The sequence below is a fragment of the Accipiter gentilis genome, chromosome 12, assembly GCF_929443795.1.
Source record: "Accipiter gentilis chromosome 12, bAccGen1.1, whole genome shotgun sequence".
Lineage (NCBI taxonomy): Eukaryota > Metazoa > Chordata > Aves > Accipitriformes > Accipitridae > Astur > Astur gentilis.
Window position 1 is genome coordinate 23,287,896 of NC_064891.1, and position 24,863 is coordinate 23,312,758.

Sequence of the window (24,863 nt, forward strand, 5' to 3'; positions counted from 1 at the left end):
TTTGCCCAGACTGCATAGACCATTGGAGTACGCACAAATCGTTTCCAGATGGAGCAATGGTGGGCCAAGTCAGTACAGCTCTCCAGCACTAAACCTCATAGCTTGGAGGAGTTTCATCTGGTGTATTCTCGTGGTATTTGAGCAGTGACTCTCTGCCATACAGCTTTCAGGCGATTCTTCTCTTGGCATAGTGGCTAAGTGACCCAAGCACTGAAGATGACTTTTGCACTTCTGTGAAGGAGATCAAGTTCTACAATTTGCTCCTTGACTCAGTGTTAAGGAAATGATCGCACCAGTACATACAGCAACAGATTGCAGGTTTCCTTACTCAGACTTGTTCACATGGCAAAGCACTGTTCTGGCTGGGTATTGTGTCGCCTGGGCCCACAGCTCTACCAACTCATCTGCGGCCTTGAAGAGTCATTCTGGAGGCAGGATGGTGTTTTTTGTGGCCAGACTCAGTTTTCACGGCTACCAGTTGGTGGAAAATCTTCAAAGAAGAGGGAGAATGTAAATCTTTGGTATTAGCCTAGTAGGTGTGGCAGCTAGGTATGCTGGCTTGTCAGATAGTGAAGCAGTGATAACTTGAAGCTTACAAGCTTTGTAAGCCAAGTCGCTTCCATTTGTTCTGTTGCTTTAAACGTGCAGTGCATGTTTGATCTTGTTCTGGCTGCTGTCTTCCAAAATTCTCCATGTATTTCTCAGCTCTAGCTCTGTGGTTTGGTTTGGGTGGGGTTTTTTTTTTCCTTTTAACCGAGGTGGTTTAAAAAGGCAGATATATAGAGAAGGATTAAACGACTTAAGTGTCTCTTCCATCCAGTCCCGTGACCCTGTTTGCCTTTAGGTGACACTCCTGTTACTTCTGGAGCCATGCAGAACACAAACAAGAAGAAAACTTTTCTACTGAGAAATGATACACTGAGCAGAGGTAATACTAATCCAAACTTTCTCACGTCCTAGACGTCGTCTGGAAGGCAGTGGTGTGAGCTGAGCCAGATCAGATCTGGCTTTCAGGCTAACCACACTGCCTCTTAGGAATTTAGTTGTGGTAATGGCTACCCACCATATGGGTTTCCACATCAGCCTGGTCGTACTGATGCTGAGCACAGACTCACACAGCCAAGTAGCCATGGCACGTCTCATTCTTCATCCTCACTGCCGAACAACGCTGTAAACGATGCCCTCGTACTGACTGTTTGGAAGTAGAGATTAAAGGATGCTAAAAGTTAAGATTCGTGTAAAGAAAGTCAGGCCTCTTTCCCATCCTTTGAGATTGTTTTCTTTCCTGAAGCTGGGCCGTAGGGCATGGCACTCGTCTGTCTTTTCCATGGCTTGGTAGATTTGGGAAGAGCAGAGTTAACGCACTGTTAACTTCAGGCAGGAAGGAGGAATCGGCTGTGGAGAAAGCCAGTCAAAGGGGTCTTCTCTTTTGGCCCGGCAGCAGGAGTCGTCATTCTCCGTGGGTCTGGCCTGACTCCATCCTCGCATGGGGAGCTGCTCTCGTGTCACAGCTGTGGGTACAGGTTCAGCTTAATCCTCAGGCTGGGTTCCCCCTCCCTTGCTATGCGCCGGTTACTGCGCTTAGGGGCATGCATGTGTCAGTTTTCAAAAGCTGAGACGCCTGGTAGTGAAAGCATGACACAGGCAGAAAATTAGAGGGTGAATTAGGGAAAAAACCACCTCATTAGGTGCTTTATATGCAAAATGACGTTTGCCTTGCCATCACTGTGGGGGCCAGAGATTGAGTCCCTCAGCCTGGGGATTAAGGTCAAATGCGTTTGCTGAATAATTAATGGAAAAGCTGAGACTCCTGACTAGCTGGGATCAGTAAGAATTTACAGTCTGTGTTAGTCACTGGACAGTGCACAATTCTGCGCCTTGGCCGGGCAGCATTTTCCCTCTGCCGGGTGAAAAACCCTGGGGTTTTCAGGCTGCTGAATGTTGTTAATCGTTGTCCCAGCTGATCTTCATGGCAGGTTTCCTTCTGATACCCAGTCTTTCATCAGCAGTGAAAGAAAAATCTCATTGGCTGATTTATCTGCCCTAAAATCAAAGTAAGTGTTCCTGCTACACTGCTTACAGCTTTTGCTAGCTAAACCTCTGTAATTGTATCACAGAGAAGACTTGGGGAGAAACTTGCGCCTCTGTGCTCTGTTCCTTGTTCTCTTTCTCTTAACCCATTTCACAATTCTTACCTGTTTGCAATTTAAAGAGAAAAGTGGCTGACAGAGGGCTTATGTAGGCTCTAAATGCACCAGTGCTAAACACGGTTTAACAGAAAGTCTTCGCTGGAGTTTCACCTTTTAACCTGCATGAGCCTTGGACATCACTTTCTACATCAGAATTCAACAGTGTGCCCTCATCCGTGCTGCTTGCAGTAACCACAGGTAAGCACCAAATAAACTTCATCCTATCGACATCTACAATTAAAGTGTTCTTTTAAAAACCTTATTGCATGGCATGTTTTCCCTAGCAAAATCTTTGAAATGAAAGGGCATTTTTTTCACTCCTATCTTAGTACTATATTGTACTCATCATAAACTCCCAGTGGCTGTAGATACCTCAAAGAAAGCAGTGTCCCAGCTTGAGGTCAGATTACAAGTTTCATGATGTTTTTAAGTAGTGATAGTGTTTTCTTATTTCTAGAACAGCATATGACAGCTACATCTGCTTGTAAACATATGGGAAATTTTTCTTAACACTGCTGATCCTCTACTATTCTTTTCTTCTGACAATTCAGCAAACAGAAGGCAGGTGCAAGGATTTTTGGCAATAAAAAGTCTAACTTTAAAAAAAAAACCACCAAACAATATGCAGTTAAGTGGTGGTCTTACACCACAGACCAAGCTTCGTGCAGAACTTAGTGGTGAATTTTTGAGATAGATAGGGCACAGAACAAACCAGGATAGCAAGAGTTTCATTTCCCCTTCTAACTATCTTACTGTAATTGGAAAAGACATGATGCTGAGAAGGCAGTTTGATTTCATCGCTGGGGAAACCTTGTGTATATCAAATAGTGAATCCCTATTTCCATGAGAGAAATTCTAACTTTGGTCAGTGGGTACAGCAGCTCCAGGTTAACTGAAACTGGAAGCCAGACTTGTCTGGCTATTGAAGATTGCTGGGTTTGTTTCTTTGAGTGGGACTTAGCTTGTGCGTGTAACAGTATCAGCACGTCATTTGGCAAGCAGAGTTACCCAGGTTGAGTGAACCAAATTCCTCACGGCTGGGCATGCCTTATTCTACAGCGTGAGTAGAGCTTGATGAAACCGAATTTCTAGATGTATGAAGAAAGATGCATTATTACATTGTTACTTAGTATCATTTCTAGATGAGCAGAAGCTTGTCTCTAAGGATATCGCTGCACCAGCACCTATCTGAGATTAAAATGCAAGAAATACTTGCAATCAAACCAGTTTAATTCATGTATATTTGTACAATTTGTATAAAAAAAAAAAGAAAAAAAAAAATAGGTACTTGCAGACATTAACATAAAGACCAAACAATATTTTCTATTTATTTAAAAAGCTTTAAACATACAGAAGCAAACCCCTAATTATAAATGCATCATTATGCATAGATTTTACTGTTTACACCATACTGCTGGCTGCTTTTATTTTTCATCCAGGAATCTATTTAAACTCCAAGAATTCTTAAACATTCCTCTGAGCTTCCTGGCCTCAGAACTGCTGTCTATATCTTATCAAGTCATTGACCTCCAGCTGAAAACATTGCTCTAAAAAAAGAAAAAGTCAGATCTTTAATAAACAATTAAAAGTGCATTAACTGTAGAATTGTTTAATTTCATAAATGTTTAAACAAGTCAGTGAAAAACATCACCCTGTGAATTAGCTTTTTGCATTATTGATTGTAAAGTATCTTTTTAATAAGATTTTGATATTGCAAACTTTAGTCTTTTCTATTTTATTTTGCGCAACTGTTAAGTCGCACGATGTGTAGTATTCCTGAAATACCCACTGCAGTACATTAACACTATTTTACATTTTAACTGTGTATACAATGCTCTTGCTGTATATCCCTGTTCCTTCTTACAACAAAATAATTTAGCTCAATGAACAGAAGCCCACTTCTAAAAGGTGTTTTAGTTTGTCTTGTATTTTGCAGGAGACAAATGCCTATTTCATTCTAAACAAATTCAAAAGAATGTAACTTCCCAGTAGCTAAAAACTAGAGTTGTTGGGTTTGGTTTTTTTGCTGTACACAGGTTTAGATAAAAAAAGTGATGGCTATTCTGCTTAAGTGTCCTTGATAAGAGAATACTGCCTCTTACAACATCTATATCCAATTGTATCTATTACTTCAATGATCTCTAGCAAAAAATAATAATCAATGAATGGTTTCATAAACAACAGGTGATTAAAGTAAAGGATTTATTATAATCTGCTTACAGTTGTTTGCAAAGACAGACATACGTTTTTGCATAAAGATATAAATTGCTTTTTAAAACTAATTTAGTGTGTTTAATTATATGAAGTTTCTGTGAATTATGAATTGTACCAAACCAAGATTAAAAGTAATAAGGTACAAAAATAGGAGCAAACAGACAACAATTTGGACTGGGACAGGCATTTAACAGTGAAGTGTAGAATATGGCTTTGCTATTTTAATCAAGCAAAGTTACTCTGAGACAGAAAAGGAGGCAGTAACTTTGTTAATATAAAAAGCTGCTGCAGACTGTATTCACCCAGAACCTGGCTTTGAAATTTTCTGGTTTAGACTTTTAAAAAAAATGTAAATGAAAAGATGGATGTATGACTGCGTCTTTACTGTAAACAACCAGTCTGCATGCTGTGTATCTCACGTTGGAAGTTTGGCTTTCATATTGCTGTGCAGGTCAGTATTTAAAGATCTGCCTATGAATTAGACTTCCAAAATGCAAATAATATATGTATCTATATACTTATATATAAAAAACCCTCTCTGAATACAGTCTTTACAGATTACCCATTGCATAAGGCAGGTGTCATTTAAAAAGACAAGTAGCACTGACTGTCTTCAGTGCACCAAAGCACACCTCAAAATTTGGACTCAGAAAGGGTGTAGAATTCTTCTTAATTCGACCACCGTTTAAAAGAAATGCTACATTCTGACCGGCCAAGGGACAAACTGGAGCTCAAAAATACCAGTGGCACCCAGAGAGAACACTAGAGATTAGGACTCTGAAAGACTATTCTATTTAAACATGAGCATATGGTAGCAACAATTGAGCCTCAGAAAAGTTCACCTGTCCTCTATTCTACTCCAAAATCTTTTATTTGCTTATAAATTGTGAAATAGTGAAAATGACCTCAAAAATTTTTTTCTTTGCGGTCTTGTTCTAGAGAAAACATTTTTGAGACAAAATCAGACCAACTGAGTTGAACCCGCAGCGTGAACATTTGTCTGCTCAGATGTATTCTGATTATTACAAAAATGTTTACAAAATTACATAGTTTTAGTTTATCACTAAAAATTCGACTCAGCTAATCTGCCCTTATCAGTACCTTACCATCCCTCCCACCAGTACACATCTGTTCAATATACTTACTGTAATGATCTGCATGTTCCCTTCATCATAATCAGAAATCGCTCTCCCCCATCTGAAATAATAATCTAACCTTTTAAGATGTTTTATGTATCCAGTATTCAAAGGAAAAACAAACTATCTGGGAAACCTTAATAAAAAAAGGAAAATCATTCAACATCTTATTCACCCCCGTTCCCCTGAGAGAGGAAGGGAATAGAGGGCAAGAACTCACTGCATCATTACGCTGGCAAAAGCTTTGGAGAGACTGTAATTTGTCTTGTTAAATGAAACCTTCGTAAAGTGGCAAACACAACAAAGTGTAGTTTCCTACAGAAATATGAAGCAGGATTTCTAAGATGTGCTCAAGTCACGTACGCTTGCAAGCGAGACAAAAGGGAGAAAAATAATGGAGGAAAATAGAAAGGCTTAAATACAACTGAAAAGGTTAAGTGTGGTTATTTACAACAGATACTGTAGGATGGTAAATTAGATATGATGCTAAAAAAGGCACAGCTTTCCCTTTCTTAAATACACTGTAAACGGTTCATTATGCATGCAGAACATTTCACTTTACAAAAAAATTACCTTGTTTGTTTAGACAAAGATAGTACTTAAATAGTCTCCAGCAAAATAGAGTTCTTTCAAAAATACTTTCCCATTCATCCTATTAACCATTAAAGATTTTTTTTGTCTCATTTACAAAAGTTCCTTACACCTTATTTCAGGTCCTTCACAATTTATACATACAGCAATGTACAGTACAGCAAGACTGCAAAAAATTATTTGTAAAGCCAGCACAATAGGTACTATAAATTGATACCAGGGCATTTGTTTTCACATCTTATCCTTTTTAATTAAATAGTAAATGGACACTTAACACAGTGTATATCATCTATGATGGGATAACATGGGATAACAAATGCCACAGGTGGGGATAACAGAGTATTCCACACCAAATGTTCTGTTATTACTTTACACGTTAGGGTTTGTGTGTGTGTGTGTGTGTGTGTATATATGTGTGTATATATATAGTTTTTGTTTTGTTTTTTTGTTTTTTTTTTTTTTGTTTTTTACAAGAACAGAATATTAATGCCCCATATTGACTTTACGTTTTATGTGCAAACCAAGGGTAAGCTGTAAAAAGTTCTCATTAGTTCTCGAACCCTTTTAAAACAAGCAAACAATACCAGAAACTACATGGCATATTTAAAACTCCATCTGTTAAAATATCAAAATCAAAGAGTTATTGACTAGATATGGCTTTTCATCCAGAGGAACAGGAACATTTTCTAAGTGTTTTAGGGTTATGGGGTAATTTCCAAACATCTAGGTCTTGCCCCATCCGAGTCAACTGCTTTCCATTCCCCAAACCCTTCACATGATTTTAGACTATTCAGAGACTGCTGAACAAGTGTAAATAGCATGTTTAAAATATGGTTTCTTGGGTCCTTCATGGGTGTGGAATAACACAGGGAAACTTAAGGCAAAGTTCTTCCATTTAAGACATTTTCTATCACTTCCTGTGAAAGTACAGGGGCTTGGCATTCCCAGATTCCACCTTTGGTAGCTGGTCACTGATGATTTCCACCAGCATGGCTGGAAACTCTACTTTCAGTGCCTGAGACTCTCGGAAGGTGTAGAAACAGAATTCCAATAAGTCACTAACAAGCTGAAATACAGAAAGAAACACTTTTTAGGAAAAACACAGAGAATTTTGCATGCAAACAGCAGCTTATCGATAATGGATTATTACCAAGAAATGGCATCTTACTCTGACTTGGCAGTGCATCTGCAGGGGTTAAACAGCAAACAAGAGAACTCAAATCCCGAAGTGCTACTTAAGTCATTAAAAATGAGCTAACTAGGAAAAACCAAGATACCACAGGTTTGGTTTTTCAGCGTAACTGCACGTTTCATTTCACTAACAGGCAACTAGCCATCATGGAAACTATAGGTACTCAATGTCTATGAAAAGAAAGCCTTCTGCCCAGAGGGAAAAGATAGCCATAAACTATTGTATCTCTAAATTTCAGCTGGATACAGGTTCATTAAATCAGATTATTTGGTTAACTTCAGTGTACTCTCCAGGGGCCGCAACCTACAACTGCCAGAGCAGCTGATGTTTTTAGTTCAACAACATGAATGCTGTGTCACACTGTAGCATTTCAGGTTTTATAGCATCGCAGTCCATATGAAATTGTTCATCTGGTAAAGTGTTTCTATTTATATACAAATGCATTTTTTAATACACATACCCCAAACTTTTTTTCTCCTTAGTACTCATTGCACTATAGAGAAGATATTTCGGGAAGTATTAAGTTTTGAAAAAAACCTTAAATTCTCTATTTTTGTAGTGGTGGCCAACAGCACACTTTTGCTTTCTCTCAGTAGATTAAGGATAATGCTGGGACTTTTAATGATAAAAATTTCTAATTAGCTCTTCAATGACAGAGATGGAAGCTTTGCTCTGTAACACCACAGCGACCGAGTTAATCTGTTGGTGCAGGACCACCTCCACCAGCAGAACGAAACTGCACCTTACGCTGTGCTGTGGCACTCCTGTGGCTTCCTCTGGGTGGCAAAGGTGAAACCCTATCACAGTTCTCCCGAAAGGGAACTGACAGCCATTTTGTAATCCTAATAAAGGTGGTCTCCACCTGCAACAGGAACAGGAGCTGAAGTACTAAATGGCATACAGGTACCACGAGCTTTTGGTGTGTGGAAAAAAATACTGCATGTCTTCAAAGCACCAATAAATTTTCTCTGACTTCTACCTTGTCTCAAGTTGCGTTGTTCTCATTTGTCAGTTACAGAGCTTTGTTTTGGTTTACGTGTTGTGGGAAGCTTAATCACACTACAAGAATGAACATTAATTTTGGCTTTTGAGCATTTTAATTTGTTTTGTCTCTTGTGCTATCTCCACATGAAACTGCAACTGCAGCTTATCTTTGCTATAAAACAACACACCATTAGAGCAGGAGAACTCCGAAGACAAAAAGACCTCTTCCGCTATCACCACTCAGGGAATTACTTCTATTTAAATGATAAAAACATGGTAAAGCAATCTTATGGCTCAACCTACAGGCATACAGGCTTTTGCTGGGTTAGCTTTACATAGTACTTTGATACAATCGAGGAGTACTTGTTCATGACCTTTAGTAGCAAGAGAATGTTATTTCAAAACTAGTTTTTTTGGTTGCTGTGATCTAAATGAATGTCCTAAAGCCTTACACTATGTTGGACCCTTTGCAATCTTTAAGAAAGGACAATGCAACTCAGTCAAGGGGCAGAGGCAAGTCAGCTTCTGAGGTGCCCATGAATGAAGTGCATCTAGGTTTCAGTTAGCCTATTAATTTTCATTGCAGTCCACCAAATTACTGCATCGTACAACTGAAGAAAAACTAGAGGCTCTGCTGTGTAAAAATTCAAAGTTACGCACAGCTTAATTTTGATGCCTTATGTCCTTGCAAAGGACTTAAACCACTCCTGCTTGTTTAGTTTATCAAACACAAGTTTGTCATTTCAGTTCTTAACATGTGGAGTTGCACTCTGCAGTAAAGCCCCTGTTAAAGATAGAGCAAATAAAAGTGGACTTCCGGAAGGCAGAAAAGGAAATAAGAAAATACAGGCAGCAACAGACTACTGTCCTGTAGCACCACACACCTTTTTACTTATTTTCAGGACTTCCACAGCTGTTCTTGCAAACCTACAAGCAATTTATGAACAACACAGGGAAGTGCCGAGATCATTCGAACACATGACTTTCTGCTACTGAGCACTCCACGAGTCTGCTGTTGCTTAGTTCATTCCCAATGATCTGGCATGTCATGAAGCAATGCTAATTAATTAAACAGATGCATGCTAAATAAGTAGCATAGACATAATTTGGTTTTCAAGGGAAAAAATTGCTGATGTTCAAAGGTTTATTTTACCCATTAGGAGGAGGTTGTTTCTGCATATACTGTGCCAAAAAATATTCCAAACATAACACAAACCCAAACAAAGTGAAAGAAACTCTCTCTTGGTGTAATCACCACTACCTCCTCCCTGCCTGTGCCATCAAATATCAGCACCTAAGCAAACTAAGCCTTCACCCCAACGTAACCTTGACCATAACCTGATAAACGTACTGCTTTTCCTCAACTTGAACAGGAGCAGTTTCACAGCACTGAATGGAAGTGAGGGGGTTGAGGTCACCTCTGTTGCACTGTCGGCTGTCCTCGCTGTGCTGAAGTCTCGCCTTCTCGGCAATTTAAGCTAATTCCTGCCTCATCACACTCATGTGAGGCCTCTGAATGCAGTGAGACAGGTATCACAGAAAAGCCTACTTTGGAACCTGTTCTGCCGCCTTAGCAAGCTTTTAGTAGTATCAAGTACATATGTATGCCTGGTGAATATGTGGACAGAAGGGGAAATAAATGAAAAATAATAACATTCATGAAGAGAGCATAATCTATTCTCTACAATAAATAAGTTAGCAGTCTTGGGGCGGGGGGGTGTGATCACGGATACTATCATACCATAGCACATTGTGAGCCTCACCACAGAGAAGAAAGGTTAAGTTTACACAGCAATTTGAAAGAAAATACCTAGAACCTGCTATCAGGTCATACTTGGGTTTGGAGCCTTAAGGATAATACATATTCTATACCTATTTAGTCTGCTAAAACTTTTGTTCCTCTCTTTCTTAAGCAAAGTTACCAACTTTAACATACTTGATAATAATCAATCACTTTAAGAAAACGGGAGTATTAGGAAGCACACCGCATGTGTCATAAGGAACACGGGACTGTGGTCAGCATCTTTTTAACTGCGGCCTTAAAAGCTGCATGGCTTTGTGGGCTGGGGAAGCATTTCTAGCACTAATTTAAAACAAAGAGGAATGAATACAGGAGAACCAAAGGCCAACTCAGACATACTAAAATGTAAACAATATGATAAGGTCAGCTAGAGAAGGCTGCAAGACCAAGACCTGAGCCACGAGCAGTGCTCTTTTCTGCAGGCCTGTTCTCGTGCACTTTCAAAGGTACCATCCCCCCGCCACAAGTCCAGCAGCCTTGGTGTGAAGATGCACAGAAAGGATGAAAAAAATCAGGTTCCACAGTTAATTTTGAAATTTGAGTATCTGCCTCTGCATCTCGAGCAACATTTGTCTGATACAGTTTTGATTTATAACAGGTAAATAATTTAGCTAGTCTTTTTCTTTAAAAGAGAAGTTCCCTCTTCAGCAAGGAAATGAAGAAGTTTGCTTTCTTTTGAAATGCACAAGCTCTATCATTGCAGTGACAGCGACTGATACACCACAGGTTACAAGTAAGATAACACAAGCTATCCAGCACCTCTAAATTTGGCTTATGAATTTTCTAGATCAAATATACTTCTGATTGATTGTTCTTCAAAGGCTTGTAAAATCTCTATGCTCCAAGAACTCCTGACTACACTTTACCTGACCGCTTTTACCTTCTACTTCTGGTAGTTTATATTGGAACTGCTGACACCTCCTCCAGTACAGCAGCGTGAAAGGCAACTCTAATTAAGCAGCGTGAACAAAAGCACCACTGTTTTCACAAGCAGTGCAACAGTGACTAGAAATGTATTTACTTCTACAATTTCCAATTATTTCAGCTACTGAAGCACTCTTCTGAAGAGTTACAGCTTAGCAGAGCGCAGACAGTGCAGTTAAGGCCACAACTAAAATAATTCCCATTTCCTCAGGATGCAACCAGGACATTGTTCTTACCGCTGTAGTAGCTCTCTTTGGTGCTGCCAATAAAACACGGCTCGGTACCTTTGCCGGCACTGCAAGCCTCCCTCTGCGTGCGGTGGAATCGGGCCAGTGCCCCGGGACGGGAATTCAGGTAGTGCCTGCTCCTGGCGGGCAGTGCCGGGCTTTGCCCAGCTGGGTCCTGGGTATCTCCCAGAATGGAGACCGCAGCCTCTCCGGGTGGGCAAATACCACTAAATAAATTAATAAGAGCTGGGATCCAGACAAACAGGTCAGAATTATCAAGTCCATGTCACCCAGACTGCTGTAAGACGTGACGGTTCTTCTGCCTGCAAGTGGATCAGCTGTTAGCTATAACCCTTCACCACTTCAGTCATTAATTATGAAGCTTTCTCTCATCACTATCCTACAGAGCGTGCTGCCTTTAAACATTTTCAAGGCTACAGCAGTCTTAGTAATTCTGAGATTTTTACTTAATCAATCTTCGCATTTGTATGCTGTATTAAGCACCTCTGAGAAATAGGAGTATTAATCAAACATCATTTTCTGTTATTAGGGTGGGGGTTCCATAAAATAGACTTTTTCACCCATACTGTTCTTCATAATTAAAAAAATGAATCCTTTAATGAAGTCCCTGAAGTTAATACAGTTACAGTGACCTTTGAGCACTTGGAGAATTTTTACAGCAAAAAGAATTGATTTTAGTTTGGCAATCTCACCATGCCCTTCTATTTCCAGAAATGGTAAGAACCGTCTGATTTGCAAGGGTGCACATTTCTGTGCTCAGTTAGTTTTCTGACTTCAAAATCTCTCACAGTCTCCGAGTGTGGTATGAAAGCCCACAGTCACTTCTCTATCAGGAGCATCTTTGCAATTAAACCTACTGATACAGCAATTAAGACAGCAGTAGGGTAACAACACGATGCTGAGTAACGTCTTCCTATTATTAGCTACAGCTATTACTGGCAGAAACCTCAGTGTTATCATATAAAAATGACGCTCCAAAAACTTTCTCTGTCCCTTTCAGAAATGGGTCTCTGCCCGTTTCCTACACAGTATGGAGCGGGTGCGTTCTCAGAGGAGGCAGCCTTGCAGCTCTTCACGATGCAACTGCGCAGCCTTGGCGACTACCTGCACCGAGCCAGGCTCCCCGAAGGGACAAGCTGCTGCCCATCAGCTGAGCAGCAGCATTTTGCCTCCTGCTTTCAAAACCTGCGTGTTTCAAACTGCGCAGCAGCCAGGAGCCTGCTGCCCTGCGAAGATAAGAAGCGAAGCAGCAGCCGAGGCCAGCCGGCCTCCTTTCCCCCCGGCAGCAAAGAACCCTGGGTGAGCTTGGGACTGTTGCAGCCTCCTGCTTTTTCCCCTTCACACAGTGGATACAAAGCTCCTGCTTCACAACTGGTAAGGTGAAGGAAAACCATTGCCAGCCAGCTCTTGATTATTCCATTACCACTAGATTCCCTTTTGTTCCCAGTCCTATGAAAATCCCACGATGTAAATTAATTATTACTCTTGAGGGCTCAGGACGTAAATTATTCCTCCCCCCCGGGATGGCTCACAGGCTGATTCTCAGAGGTACAGATGTTCTTTGGTGCCACAGTGGCTAATTCCTAGCTGCTTATGAAGTCTTGAACTCAAAGAGTAAAACCTCCCACCAACACAGGGAAAACGAGGTAAGACCAAGGGACGAAGCCTCTGATTACAGCTATGCTGTGTATTTACCTCACGCTAGCAAGGAGCAAAAGGTGGGTAAAACGCATATGGATTAGGCACCAACAGTATCTGACCAGAGGAAACGTGGAACTTATTTCTGCCTGGACAGGTGCATTTATCCAATTTAGGGACTGCACTCATTTCTTCGGGTTTTCTTCATAAACACGCGTGCACTGAAACCACAGCACTTGACACCTGGACGTGACACGGAGAAACCCGACTTGACCTCATTTTGTATGCTTAGAGGATGCATGCAAACCCACAGTATCACACACCAGTGAAGCACCCTCAGCCCTTGGCCAGGGTAAATTTTGAGCCAAGTCTCCCTTGCTCTTCTGATGACGGTAGCGGGGATCTGCCCTCCTCCAACAAACGCTCATTAACTTGAAGGAGAAGAGATCCAACCATCGCAAACTGAGCAAGATGGCCCTCAGAGCAGCGCCTGTCTCCATTAAGGAGCTGGGAATCAATTTCTCACTTGACAGACGCATATTAGCTGCTGCGGCACACACCCATGCACGCTCTTCCATCCTGCTGCTTTTGTAGGGGCCACACTGGGAGCAGGGACTGGATCTAGCCCCTGCGTAAACAGAGAAAATGCCTGCTCTGAGAATTCAGGCACTGGGACTAAAAACAAGGCTCCAAACAGCTCATCAGCTGTGGGACACAACTTCGGCAGATCAGTAGCAGGAGTAAGTGCACCCAAAGGTGTTTGGCAACAGCTGAGGGGCTCATCTGCAGCTTCATATTTGTGGGATTGAGCACCTGCAGAGGCGTATTTGCATCCACCGCAGCATGCCTTGCAAACCTGCCCCTCGAGGATCTGTGCCCTTCTTCCCACTGTCAGCTTTTTCAGTGAGTGTAATCCTGGCGCTCTCAGCCTATGGAAAGATCCACCTCAGCTATAAAGTATTCCCTTCAGGAACCATAAAAAATTAATTATTCAGCAGCATGAGCCTTAAAGAATTTATTTTTGTTTGGCAGAAAATATCAACAAGCAAATGACAGTGCAGTGCTCTGCCTTGCCAAGACAAGGGGAAGGTTCACATTAGGGTTTAATGTCATGGCATCGAAACAAAAGCCCTCTTAACTCAAAGTCTGTTTAGTATCAGCCAGATTGAAACCAAATTCAGCTTTTGTTCTGCAAACCGCCTAACCATACACTACGCTCTCTATATGAAATGAGGCTTGCCATGCAAGCTACAACCCTTCCTGCCAAAGCCAACAGGAGATGCTGAGGAGGATCCAAATGAAGTTTTTGATACCATGTGTAGTACATCTGTTTCCAATGTTCCTGCATGCCGTTTGTCTGATCACATAACGCAGTTCACCTACGTCCAAGCGCAGCATATGCATCTCTCCCTGAAATGCCTATGGCCATTTGTGGGCACAAGACCGAAACCTCTATGTCCCGCGTAGAAAAGTCGGTTGTCCTTGCTACGCTACGGTTCTCAACACATTAACGCACGCAGGCCAGCCACAACAGCAGAAATACAATCCCTCCAAGAAGGAAATACGTTGATTACATTGCTGCCCTCGACGCTTCCCGAAGACACCCACGCCAGGGTCCGTCCACCCGAGGAAGGCTGAGCCACAGCGCAACAGCAAGTGAACGGCAACAACCTCCTCCTCTCTGTCGCCCCGTGCCGAGGGAGAGGAAGGGCGCGCTCCGTGACCCGACCGACCGACGCTGCCAGCCAGCGCCTCCTGCATCAGCAACCGCTGCTTCCACACAGCACCACGCAAATAACGAGCGTTTCGGTGCACGGCAGCAGTGGCGCAAGCTGCACGGCAGCCTGCAGGCGTGCTCTTCAGGCCGAGCGCAGGCGTGTGCACGCACGTGCGCGAAACCGTGTTTATCTTGTCTGCTTGGGATGGGTTTCGATCTCTTATTTTTCAGTTGCGCTTTTGGTGCTTTCAGGCTTTATGGACCATTAAAGAAAGTTGCTGATTTTTTCAAATACTTAAGTGCCTACCTGGCCTTCTTGAAAATTTCTTTTTTCCTCACCTCGGCACTTTTCTACCTGCACATATGTTCGCTGTGTGGATGAATGATTCAGTATACCGAGTAATGTAAAACCACCTTGTTTGGGGTTTTTTTCTTCCTCATATTATATAAGCCAAGCAGACTGTAATTTGATATTCCCATGCACTTTATTTCACATAGTCCTCAGAAAGACTGCTTAAAAATGAGGTTGATGAAAGCAAGTGTGAAGGTGCAAAGGAGCAGTATTTTTTTTATTGTTTATCGCTACGCTCAGGTAAAGTGAACTCCACAAATGACTAGATGCTGCTTTGCTCTGATGGAAAAGCTGGAGGCAGCAGGAGGGCTGAATAAGCATGAATTCTGCACCGGTCCCTTCAGGCGTGCGCTGCAAATGCCAGTGCTGTAGCTACGGCAGCACGTAAACATGGGGCCTCAGCTCCAGTTAGACCTCTCAGCACCAAATACATTCTGATCCTCTAAAATTATAATGGAGTAAGTTAAAAATACATAGGTGACAGCTGAAAAAGCGTTCCTCCTATACTAAGGAATCGAGCAGAAAATTTGCATTTACATTGATAGAACAGAGAAATTCTGCACTAATAGGCAGTGGGGGGAGAAAAGTAATTCTCACATCTCATTAATATTATCACCAATCTAAATTTATTCTGATGGATTTTGAAAACCAAAAAGCAAAAAAACAGTTTTAAAGAGAAGAAATAAACAAGTGCCTTTGTTGAACAAGTCTCCGATATCATCTCTGAAAGGAAGCACTGTTGTGCAGACAACTGGCCTTTTTAACAGAGAATGCTGACAATGGGACTTTCTTTAAAAAGTCCTTTGTAAGAAAGTGCTCTATTAAAACAAAAGTAATGTAAAAATAGCTTAATTAAAAATTAAATAAATTGCAAGAGCAGTCTGCTTCCTCTGGTTAGTTCAGCTCCCAATGGTTAATGCTGTGTTTTGGAAAATGTCTGTAGGACACAGTAGCATTCTCAGTAAGTGCGAGTCTGTCATCCAGTCACCTTAACCACACAAGCACACCCATTTAAATAACAAATCATAGACACTGCCTATTCTGAAGAGGATTAGAAAACTCCATAAATGCAGTGGTTTGTTATGCTGCCCTGAGGTTCAGATGTGAATATCTTGCAAATGATTTTATCACCCATCCCCTTTCTTTCCACTAAAACACTACAACTTCCTTTGCTGGCACGGAGCAAGTGAAACCCGATCTCTGAAGAATGAGCTATTACTGCAGTACTAATAATACTCCCCCTGCCTCCCACTAAGATTTGCAATGTTTTAATGAACAACAGAACAATATTTGAAAAATAATTCCATATGTACATTCTGTAAACAGACCTCAGGCTCTTATACAGATTTGACCTGAAGTGCATTGTACTGTACTGTCTCTACAAAAAGGAAATTTAAGTCGAGTACAAAGAAGCACATTTATAGGCAGGCTCTGAAAGCAAGTTCTGTAGGTTCTTCATGCCGCAGAGTTGCCCACCCGTCCATGCCCACCCAGGATGGAGTAGGACAGTTATCTCCTTTGCTGTAGTTTACCAGTTTTCACTGGGAGGTGATCAGCACGTGCTGCTGGGCTTCAGCCCCTGCTCATGGGACCCCTCCCCTCCTGTCCGCAAACAGGACTGAAGGTCGCTCTCGCTGGCCCTATGAGTCTCCCGTCACTTGCTGCACAGCTCCAGCGAGCACGGGTGCCAGCCCTGCTGGCCCCAGGCAAGGGGCTGCTGCCCAGCGCACTCTCAGGGGACACTGGGGAAAACCCCTCAGCTTGAGATGACCATTACAGCTGGGTCACTGGCTTCCACTGTGGGGACTCCAGGCTCCGTTATGGAGAGCATGGAGATACACCCCTGCTGCTGCTCAAAGCATCTGGCGAGGTAAATCTCTGCACTTACCATTTTACCGGCTAGCGCTGGGTTGCTCCCAACTCAGCAGCTCAACGCTACGGATACCCCTTCTGACATCGCGAGCTGGTCCCGTGCACTAGGCACCTACCACAACCCTTCAGAGTCACTCTGGGCTGAGGCACCAACAGCCTGGGTGTTTTGGGACTGAACTTCTAGTTTCCCATGTCACTGATCACACCTCATACCTGACGCATGTAAAACAAACACCTTGCAGTGGAATCAGACAGGGCGGTAGAAATAACCTAACAATACAGTGAATCTTATACTTGAAAAGCTCAAATACAGCTTCAAATACCCAAGATGGCTCCAAGGTCTTAATATGTCTTTTAAAGTCATCATTATTACAACCCCAGCTGTAGAAGATCACCAAATTAATTCAAAATTTATTAGCACATCAGGCATGTTAGATGCGCGACCCAGTAATCCGGCATCTTTCCTTGAGAAGCAACTCACGGGATGCTCTGCGTGGTGCACTCGCATTGTATCTAACTTAGGGTCACAGCTAACATCACTTTGCCTGCTGAAGAGCCTCTGACCCCACTAATAGTTCTACTGACCTTAAGTGAATCATTGGAGGAACACACTACCATTTAACATAGGAGAAGGCAGCAGGACCCAGCCCTGAATGACTTATATTTTCTTATTTTACTTGGCAGTTGTCCTTGAATTCATCTAAGAACTTCTCTCAGATGTTCCTTTAAGAAGACTTTTTTTTTTCTCCCTTTAGTTAACACAATTAAAGACTACTAGTTTACCTTAATGGAGAGATTTTTGCTTAACTTGTCTGCACTCCCTGAGGAGTTATACTTACATCATGCATGGAGTCAAGAAGTTTAGTCAGTTGGTAGAATCTCTGCCAGCTTTGCCCAGAGTTACTTGGACATTTAGTTACCATCTTCTTTAGTTCTTTAATGTAATTTGCCCTCATTTCTTCAAATGCAGCTTGGCTTTTGAGACCATCCTTGGGAACTGTCATTGAAAAGACAGTCTTATATTAATATTAACTGTATTGCTTATTCTTTTGATGTGCATATTTAAAAAGTTACACTAGTTAATGGAAGAAAGAATTAAACCTTTAAGCAAAGTCCATAATTTTACAGACATTGGTAAGGAATCAAGAACATCATACAGATTTTCAAGTGATTCAAGCATTCTCCTCAGATCTGTGATTGCCCAAGCTGTGGCAAAGGACAAGACAACATCTCAGAAATACAACATATGCTAACCTCATGCTGAAACTGTTTTTAACACAACCCAACCACACACACACACACACACACACACACACAAAGAAGGCAGATGGATCAAGGATATTTTTTTAAGTTGAAGACGTGATTTATCATTCTTGACTGATTCTCCACACTTGACAGAGGAGGGGAAGCTACAGAATTACAGCTGTTATGTGCAGAAATGCTAGACCAAGTAACACGTTTTTATGCCATCAAGTAACATCTAAAATTTCTTTGAATGTTAGTAAGCATCTGTGTAACACCTAGAAGAAACAGAGCCATTATTCTGCATGAAACAGACTATTTTCCAAACAGGCATCCTGACCCAGTGTTTGACCACGACATACGGTTGCAAGCATTTCTAGTGTCCTACCCCAGTTCCCATCTGCCAGAGGGATCATTTCACAAATGGACTAAAAGTAAGGTCTTCTCATACTTTTTACTGTGACTGATACCAGCAAGGCTAATTAGAAAATCAAATACACTGTTTCTTTCCAGACTGCAAATACCATTGCACTCCAGCAGGTTCTGCCGCCAACAGGAATGGCTTATAGGATCAGATCTCTAGGAAAACCCTGAAGAGGTTATTAACAACGTTACACAAAACGTTCTGCTGTTTTAATACCTGGATTGGTTGAATACCGCTTAACCACCAAATATTTTTCTACTCTGCATCTCCTAATGCTAGTCCACAGAAGAAAAAAATACTACACTGTACAGGAGTGAGTTTATTTTCTAAGCAAGCCAGAAAGCTATGTCAGAGAAAGCTAGATGGGAAGTTACTTATTAAAAAAGGAAAGAAAAAACCCAGGTGATCTTCCAATTTAGCTTACCCTGACTTAACATCCTGACAGAAATTGTCTTGTTCATCTGTTCCCATCTCTTTGAAATCCTGTGAACTGCATTCTATCCCATTGCAATCACGTCACAAACATGTAACAACCGCCCAAATGGCTCCAGAGTAGAAGCTTTAAGAAAAAGTACCAGTATCTTCTATCACCAGTATCTGCCAGAGCAATTTAGCAATGGGAAACAAGGAGGAGCTCTACCCACCACGTGAGCAGCAGGGACCTGCCACCATCAAGTGCTGGAAGGGGGCACAAGGAGGAATCTTTGGAAAAAGCCTAGGAGGTAAAGCACCATCCTGCCTACCACTTGGTAAATATTATATATTTGTATTATATACACATAATATTTAATTTTTAAATTCTGGATGCCAAATCTCTCTGTCAGCTAACAGATAAACTGTCTGGAACAGATGTACAAATTCAGTTCAAGCTGAATGAATATAGAGACACCAATCAAGATGAGTAAAGCCATCAGAGCACACTGTGGCCCTTGCACAAAATGCATGGGCTTTACAGTTCCTTTAATGTTTACAGGCCTGTATTCCTATATGCTGCTTAAAGACTGTTAGAGCCACTCTTCCTTTGTCTACTACTATGTATTTTACTGTCCTGTCTGAAAATTATTATACCATCACCCCAGCCAGATTATTAGGAAAGAAAGAAAGACCACAAATAAAGAGAACTCAAGCAAAACATGAAATTCTGGAGGTTTGCCCAGTGTTTCTGATTTTACTTATTAAATGCAGCAATGCTTTTGGCAAGCTCCCAAAATCCATGGTCTGTGGAAAGCAAGAAAACAATTGAGTTGTAATGTGTGGTTTCTTCCACATGTAAATGGAGTGAAACTTCCTTGATGTGGTCATCATGAAAGTTTCAGAATAACTTGTACTCTGCTCATCACACGATTCAATAAAAAATTTTAAATGAAAACAAACCTGGTGTTTTCTGTCATAAGGTTGTATCAAGGTGCAATCATTCCAAACCAGGTCTGCTGCCCTTCACATGACACTGTCTGGGTTTTATCACTGTCTTCATTTCCATTTCACTCTCCTCTCTAACATAAATATCCTGATTCTCCCAAAACTATTTTTAGTAGGTTTTCTAGTGACCGCGGTGTGCATTTCAAAGGGACCCAGCTAGCTAAAGTTAATTGGCCAGGCTGATCTCGCCTAACAGATTCTAGCAATAATTCAAGTCATTAGTTAACACTCTCAAGAGGATAGAATAATAAATACCTGGCTTAAAGAAATTTTGCTGCCTTTTTAGCATGCCTTTAGGCTCTTTCTTCTAAAGATTCTCCCCCTTCAGAGCTGATTAAAAAGTAGCAGAGCCAGATCTCCTATCCAGACACTTTCTCAAGAACGTTTTGGGAGCTAGACCCCCTGGAGCACATCCACAGCACTGCTAGTTGCTTCTGGAAAGACCGCGAATGACAACCTTCAAATAAGCCCATTTACCTCCCAGGGCTACACTGGAGTGTATCAGCTCCTCACAGTCCAGTTTCACCAGCAGACCATTTCCTCAAACCCTTGGTGGAGCGGGACCTGGAGGTCTAACCTCGTGGGCTGGGACACAAAGCGCTCCCCAGTCCGTGTCATCTCTCCCGGTCCCAGGGAGCTGGAACGACTTCAACGGGAGGGAGGGCGGGAGGGAGGTAGACAGCTGAGCCCAAAAAACTTACAGCCCCAGGAGGTTTCTGTTAGCGGATCCAAATCCCCTCCAGCAGGGACGGGAACTGCAGCTTCACATCCTCCTTCAAAGGCAAGTACTTTAAAGACAGAACCACCGGCTGGGTGGAACAGGTGAGGTCTGAGCAAAAGGCACCGCAGACAGGGAGAAAGTGCCCGTCCCACCACCTCTCCTGAAGGGGTTGCCGCTCGGCTTTGCTGGATGCTGCAAATCCCTTCGTAGGCACCTAACTTTGCCTGCAGCCAACGTGCCCACACCACGGCTGGGGACTCGGCAGGCTCCTGGGTGTCTAAATCTCTTGCTGTATCAGCCCGCTCTGGAGTCCTTTAGCTTCAGCGATAAGCGCCTTCCAGTGCTGCACAACTAACGCCTGTCGCTTGCCGTTTATTTCTTCTCTCAGCTTGCTGGGGCAGAAGATGGGTGATGGGAGAAGCAACAAGATCTCAAAGGGTGCGCTGGGCTCCGCTCACCCCTGAATGGGGAGACGGTCTGTGCAGCATGAGCCCGGGCAGCCCCCGGCCCCGGCCACCTCGGGCGCGCGTCCTGCTGCCGACAGCTTGCAAGCGAAAGCCAGAATAAGCGCAGCGGCCCCTTTGATCTGCCGCTCCTCCTCGCCCCACACATTGACCCCACATCCAGGCTCCTTCTGCTGGGGGAATTCTTGCCTGGTGAGTTCACTGAAGTGACATCACGAACGCCCACCAATCAAGCTGATGCATTATCTCATCATGATGTCACTGAGTGGACCCCACAAAAAGGAGCATGATTATACAGAAGAAGGATTGTTTACAGGTAATTGGCCTTTTCATCAAGACTGAAGGAAAAGTAATGTACAAACTGCCTGTGTATTTATACAATTGTACTGGGACAGGATTTTTTCAGTATTTTCAGTAAGATAAGATCAAGAGATCTGCTAATTGCTATACAGTGCTGTAACAAACACCAAGATGTAATTTTGTATCTTAAGAAACTCAAAGCATGACACTCGAGAGAAAAATAAAGCATGCACTGTCATTTATTAAACATTCAGAGCCCTGTAAAAGGGCTTACCATTCTCAATTCACTTGGCATTGGAAAATTACCCATTTTGCGGTACAGGCAACATACATCTTTTGATCTTGAAGGTGACGTTATGTCACCCAAACCGGTGGCTCTGAGTGTTGAGTGGGGATTTCTCCCCAGTCCCCACACCTGTTCCACTTTCTTGGCATGCTTGGCCGACTCGAGCAGTTCCCGTACAGAGAGGGGGGCCAAAGCCCCTTGCCCAGCCACTCCTGTCCTTCCAATACATATGACACATTCAAACTGCAAAGACATTTCCCATGCTAATGGAGAGTGAGATCCGCAGATAAACCCTAAGACATAAAACCAGGCTTATTCCTGCAGCCTTGCTGGAAACGGTTTAGCTCTATTGTCACATCAGTTAAAATCACTGCACCTCTTTGTGAGTCGGAATATTTTCAAGTATTCCCATGTAATCATGAAGCTAACTTACCTGTGCTTAACAGCAGCAAAACTTTCATTATAGTGTACTCCTCAAAGCTAAGCTGCAAGCGAACAAACTGCAAACTGATCTGGTGCATCCCCTGGCACAGTTCAAACATAGCAGACTGGCGCATCCGTTCCCTGCAAAGAGAAAGAAACAAAATCCAGAAGATAAATACAGGAAAGCGCAACGTGCACAGGGCAGCCCACGCGTGAGGAAAGCACGGTGCGACCTGGAAACCAAGCACTGGTTGCACAGAGGTCAGTAAGACACACCACAGCTGCAAAGTTCAGGCTAGGTAAGAGAGCTGGGGACTGCAGAGACGAAGCTGGAGTCCTGCCAACCCCGGAGGGCTGCCTGGTCCCCGTGCTCCCAGGCTGGCAGAAAAACACACTGCCTGGGAGCTTTGGGGGACCCGGGCATCGCCTTGCTCAACTCCTACACCATCTGCAATGGATGGCTGAGTTCACTTCGCTACCTGGCAGACCACAGGCAGCATTAACATCCACCCCCCCCTAAAAGGAACAGAAACAAATGTAGTTCGAGTTTTATACATGGATGATGTCAATGAACCGGCAAACATGTTTTAAAATGTGTTTGAATTGTCAGCGTTTGTTCGGCTCTGCCCTGGCTGACAGAAATAAGCCTGCTGAAGGGGTCAGAACCGGCACAACAGGGGAACCTACACCCATTGCACGTGTGTTTTAAATGATACATCCCCCATCCGTTGACCTACGGGTGGAAACGGGTTTCAGAATTCTCTGGTGCAGAGATAAAGATGGGGGAAAGGATGGCCAAGGAGGGCTGACAGCCTCACACCTGCAGCCCGCACCACTCAGGGCTGCCAGCCGTGGCCCCAGCCCAGCAGCCTCCGAGACTGCCAGCAGCCACGGACAACAGGAAAACCTACGGCAAAGAGCTCCGCTGCCCACCGCCCGCAGTCGGGTCCACGAGCCAGCAGGGCCCTGGGATCAGGGATTTCCACCATGCCAGCAGACATCTTGACTCTTCTCATCCTGAATAACACAGTCCCATAAAAATACGGCTGACAGGTCTGGAAAACGGGGAAATGGTTTAACATGAATAAAATAAAATGCATGATTTCATGTTACTGCCTTGATGTCTGCTGAGGAATCTGAAGTTAAGAAACAACTGGGATGACCACTGCCTCAGCCAGCAGCACTTACGGATCCTTCCCAAGTAACCTCCATTTCAAAATCTCCAATTACTACTTTTCCTGAAAATGCAACAGGTCTAGCTCCAAGGATGAAAGCGTAGGAGCAACAAGGAGAAATGATATCCCAGTCACTGAAGTTCTTGTTAATATACTATGCTGGATCTCGTACAGGGAATTCTTAGTCAAATTGTTGCAATGGTCTCTTATTCAAACACTGAAATATTAAAAAATCCTGTATGTTTTTTCCTAAAATAATAATCTAAGACAGTCTGGGATAAAGGAGTATATAATAATACAATCTCATTCATTAATACAGATTTTTGCCTGTTAAATTGTAAAATAATAAGGATACATGACTTGTATCCAGTTTACTCCTCTTTTTCTTCAAGTATACTTTGATACGCTTAGCTTCAGACCCTATCTCTCTTCTCTGAGGCAACCCCAGGCTAACCTATCCTGCACACATTTCAGGCAGAATTAGTTAGGATTTTGCTATACTTCTAAAGCTGCTATCCCAAACCACAACAGCTACAGCAAACACTCACTGAGAATTGCCTGTCTCATTTTGAAACTATGATATATATGTGGGTATTTAGACAAGGCGCTATAATTGTTCAGTGACCACTACTGTTTTGGTTTTTTTTTAATTGCTCAACAACAATTGTCTATATGTCTTCAAACATTTTTTCACATAATTGGGGAATTGGATGAAGTTCAGCTAATTATTTTAAGCAAGCAACTGCCTTTTCAAATATACAAATTGGCTGGTGAAAGAGAAGAATCATACTGTGTGCAAACAAAGACTGATGTAATCTTCCTGGTGTTTTATTTCACTACTGCCAGAACAGATTTTATTTTCCTCCTTAATACTAATAAAGTGGACTCCCCATTGTTATATGGGCTCTGCACTTTTCCCCCACTCCACCCTCTTCTTGAGACTAAGAACTTCCAGCTTTTTTTTTTTTTTTTAAATTTAATAGTAGTAGTAATGCCATGTTTGTTTAGTTTTATTATGCATCGTTGACTGCAGGGAAGAAAACGAATAGAAGAAAATAGTCTTCAAAGGCTTTGGATGGTGACTGAAATACCACTTGGCCCTCTGTTTGAGAAGAGCAGCCTCCACTGCTGGGTGCATGCAGGCACAAGCGCCCAAGCCCTGTCGTGCGCTGCAGAGGACTTAGAGACGCCACTTGCACACTCAACACCGGTCGTGTGCTATGAACGCACACAGAGTGACCCTGAGTAACCGGGATCGGGTGAAACAGGAAAGGATTTGCAGAATTAAAAGATGTCAGATGCACACAAACGGGCATTTCTGAAGCTGCTGTGCCTGGGGTCCCGCTCCAACCCTGGGTCTGCCTGGGAACGGTAGCCACCGTCCAAGGCTTGTGGCCAACCCAGCACAGCAGCACCTGGATCCGTCCTGGTGTTTGGAGGTGCCCTTAGCATGGATGACTCCAGTGCGCCAGGGATGGGGGCTCCTTCACGCTTGGCTACCGCATGACTCAGCCTACCCCCCTTCGGGGACGTCACCCTGAAGCAGGCTGA

General features: G+C 42.8%; 1 protein-coding gene across 3 annotated transcripts in view; it reads right to left on the minus strand.

The window, feature by feature from the left end:
- Positions 1-4,377: 4,377 nt before the first annotated feature.
- Positions 4,378-24,863, minus strand: part of NR3C2 (nuclear receptor subfamily 3 group C member 2) — a 217,309-nt gene continuing 196,823 nt past the window's right edge. For all 3 annotated transcript variants that reach the window (XM_049815048.1, XM_049815047.1, XM_049815046.1), the window contains 3 exons: positions 22,148-22,278; positions 17,698-17,855; positions 4,378-7,196 (listed from right to left, as the gene is read on the minus strand). In XM_049815048.1, the coding sequence (XP_049671005.1) occupies positions 7,041-7,196; positions 17,698-17,855; positions 22,148-22,278 (445 nt within the window). In that variant the 3' untranslated portion in view covers positions 4,378-7,040. The remainder of the gene's footprint in view (positions 7,197-17,697; positions 17,856-22,147; positions 22,279-24,863) is intronic.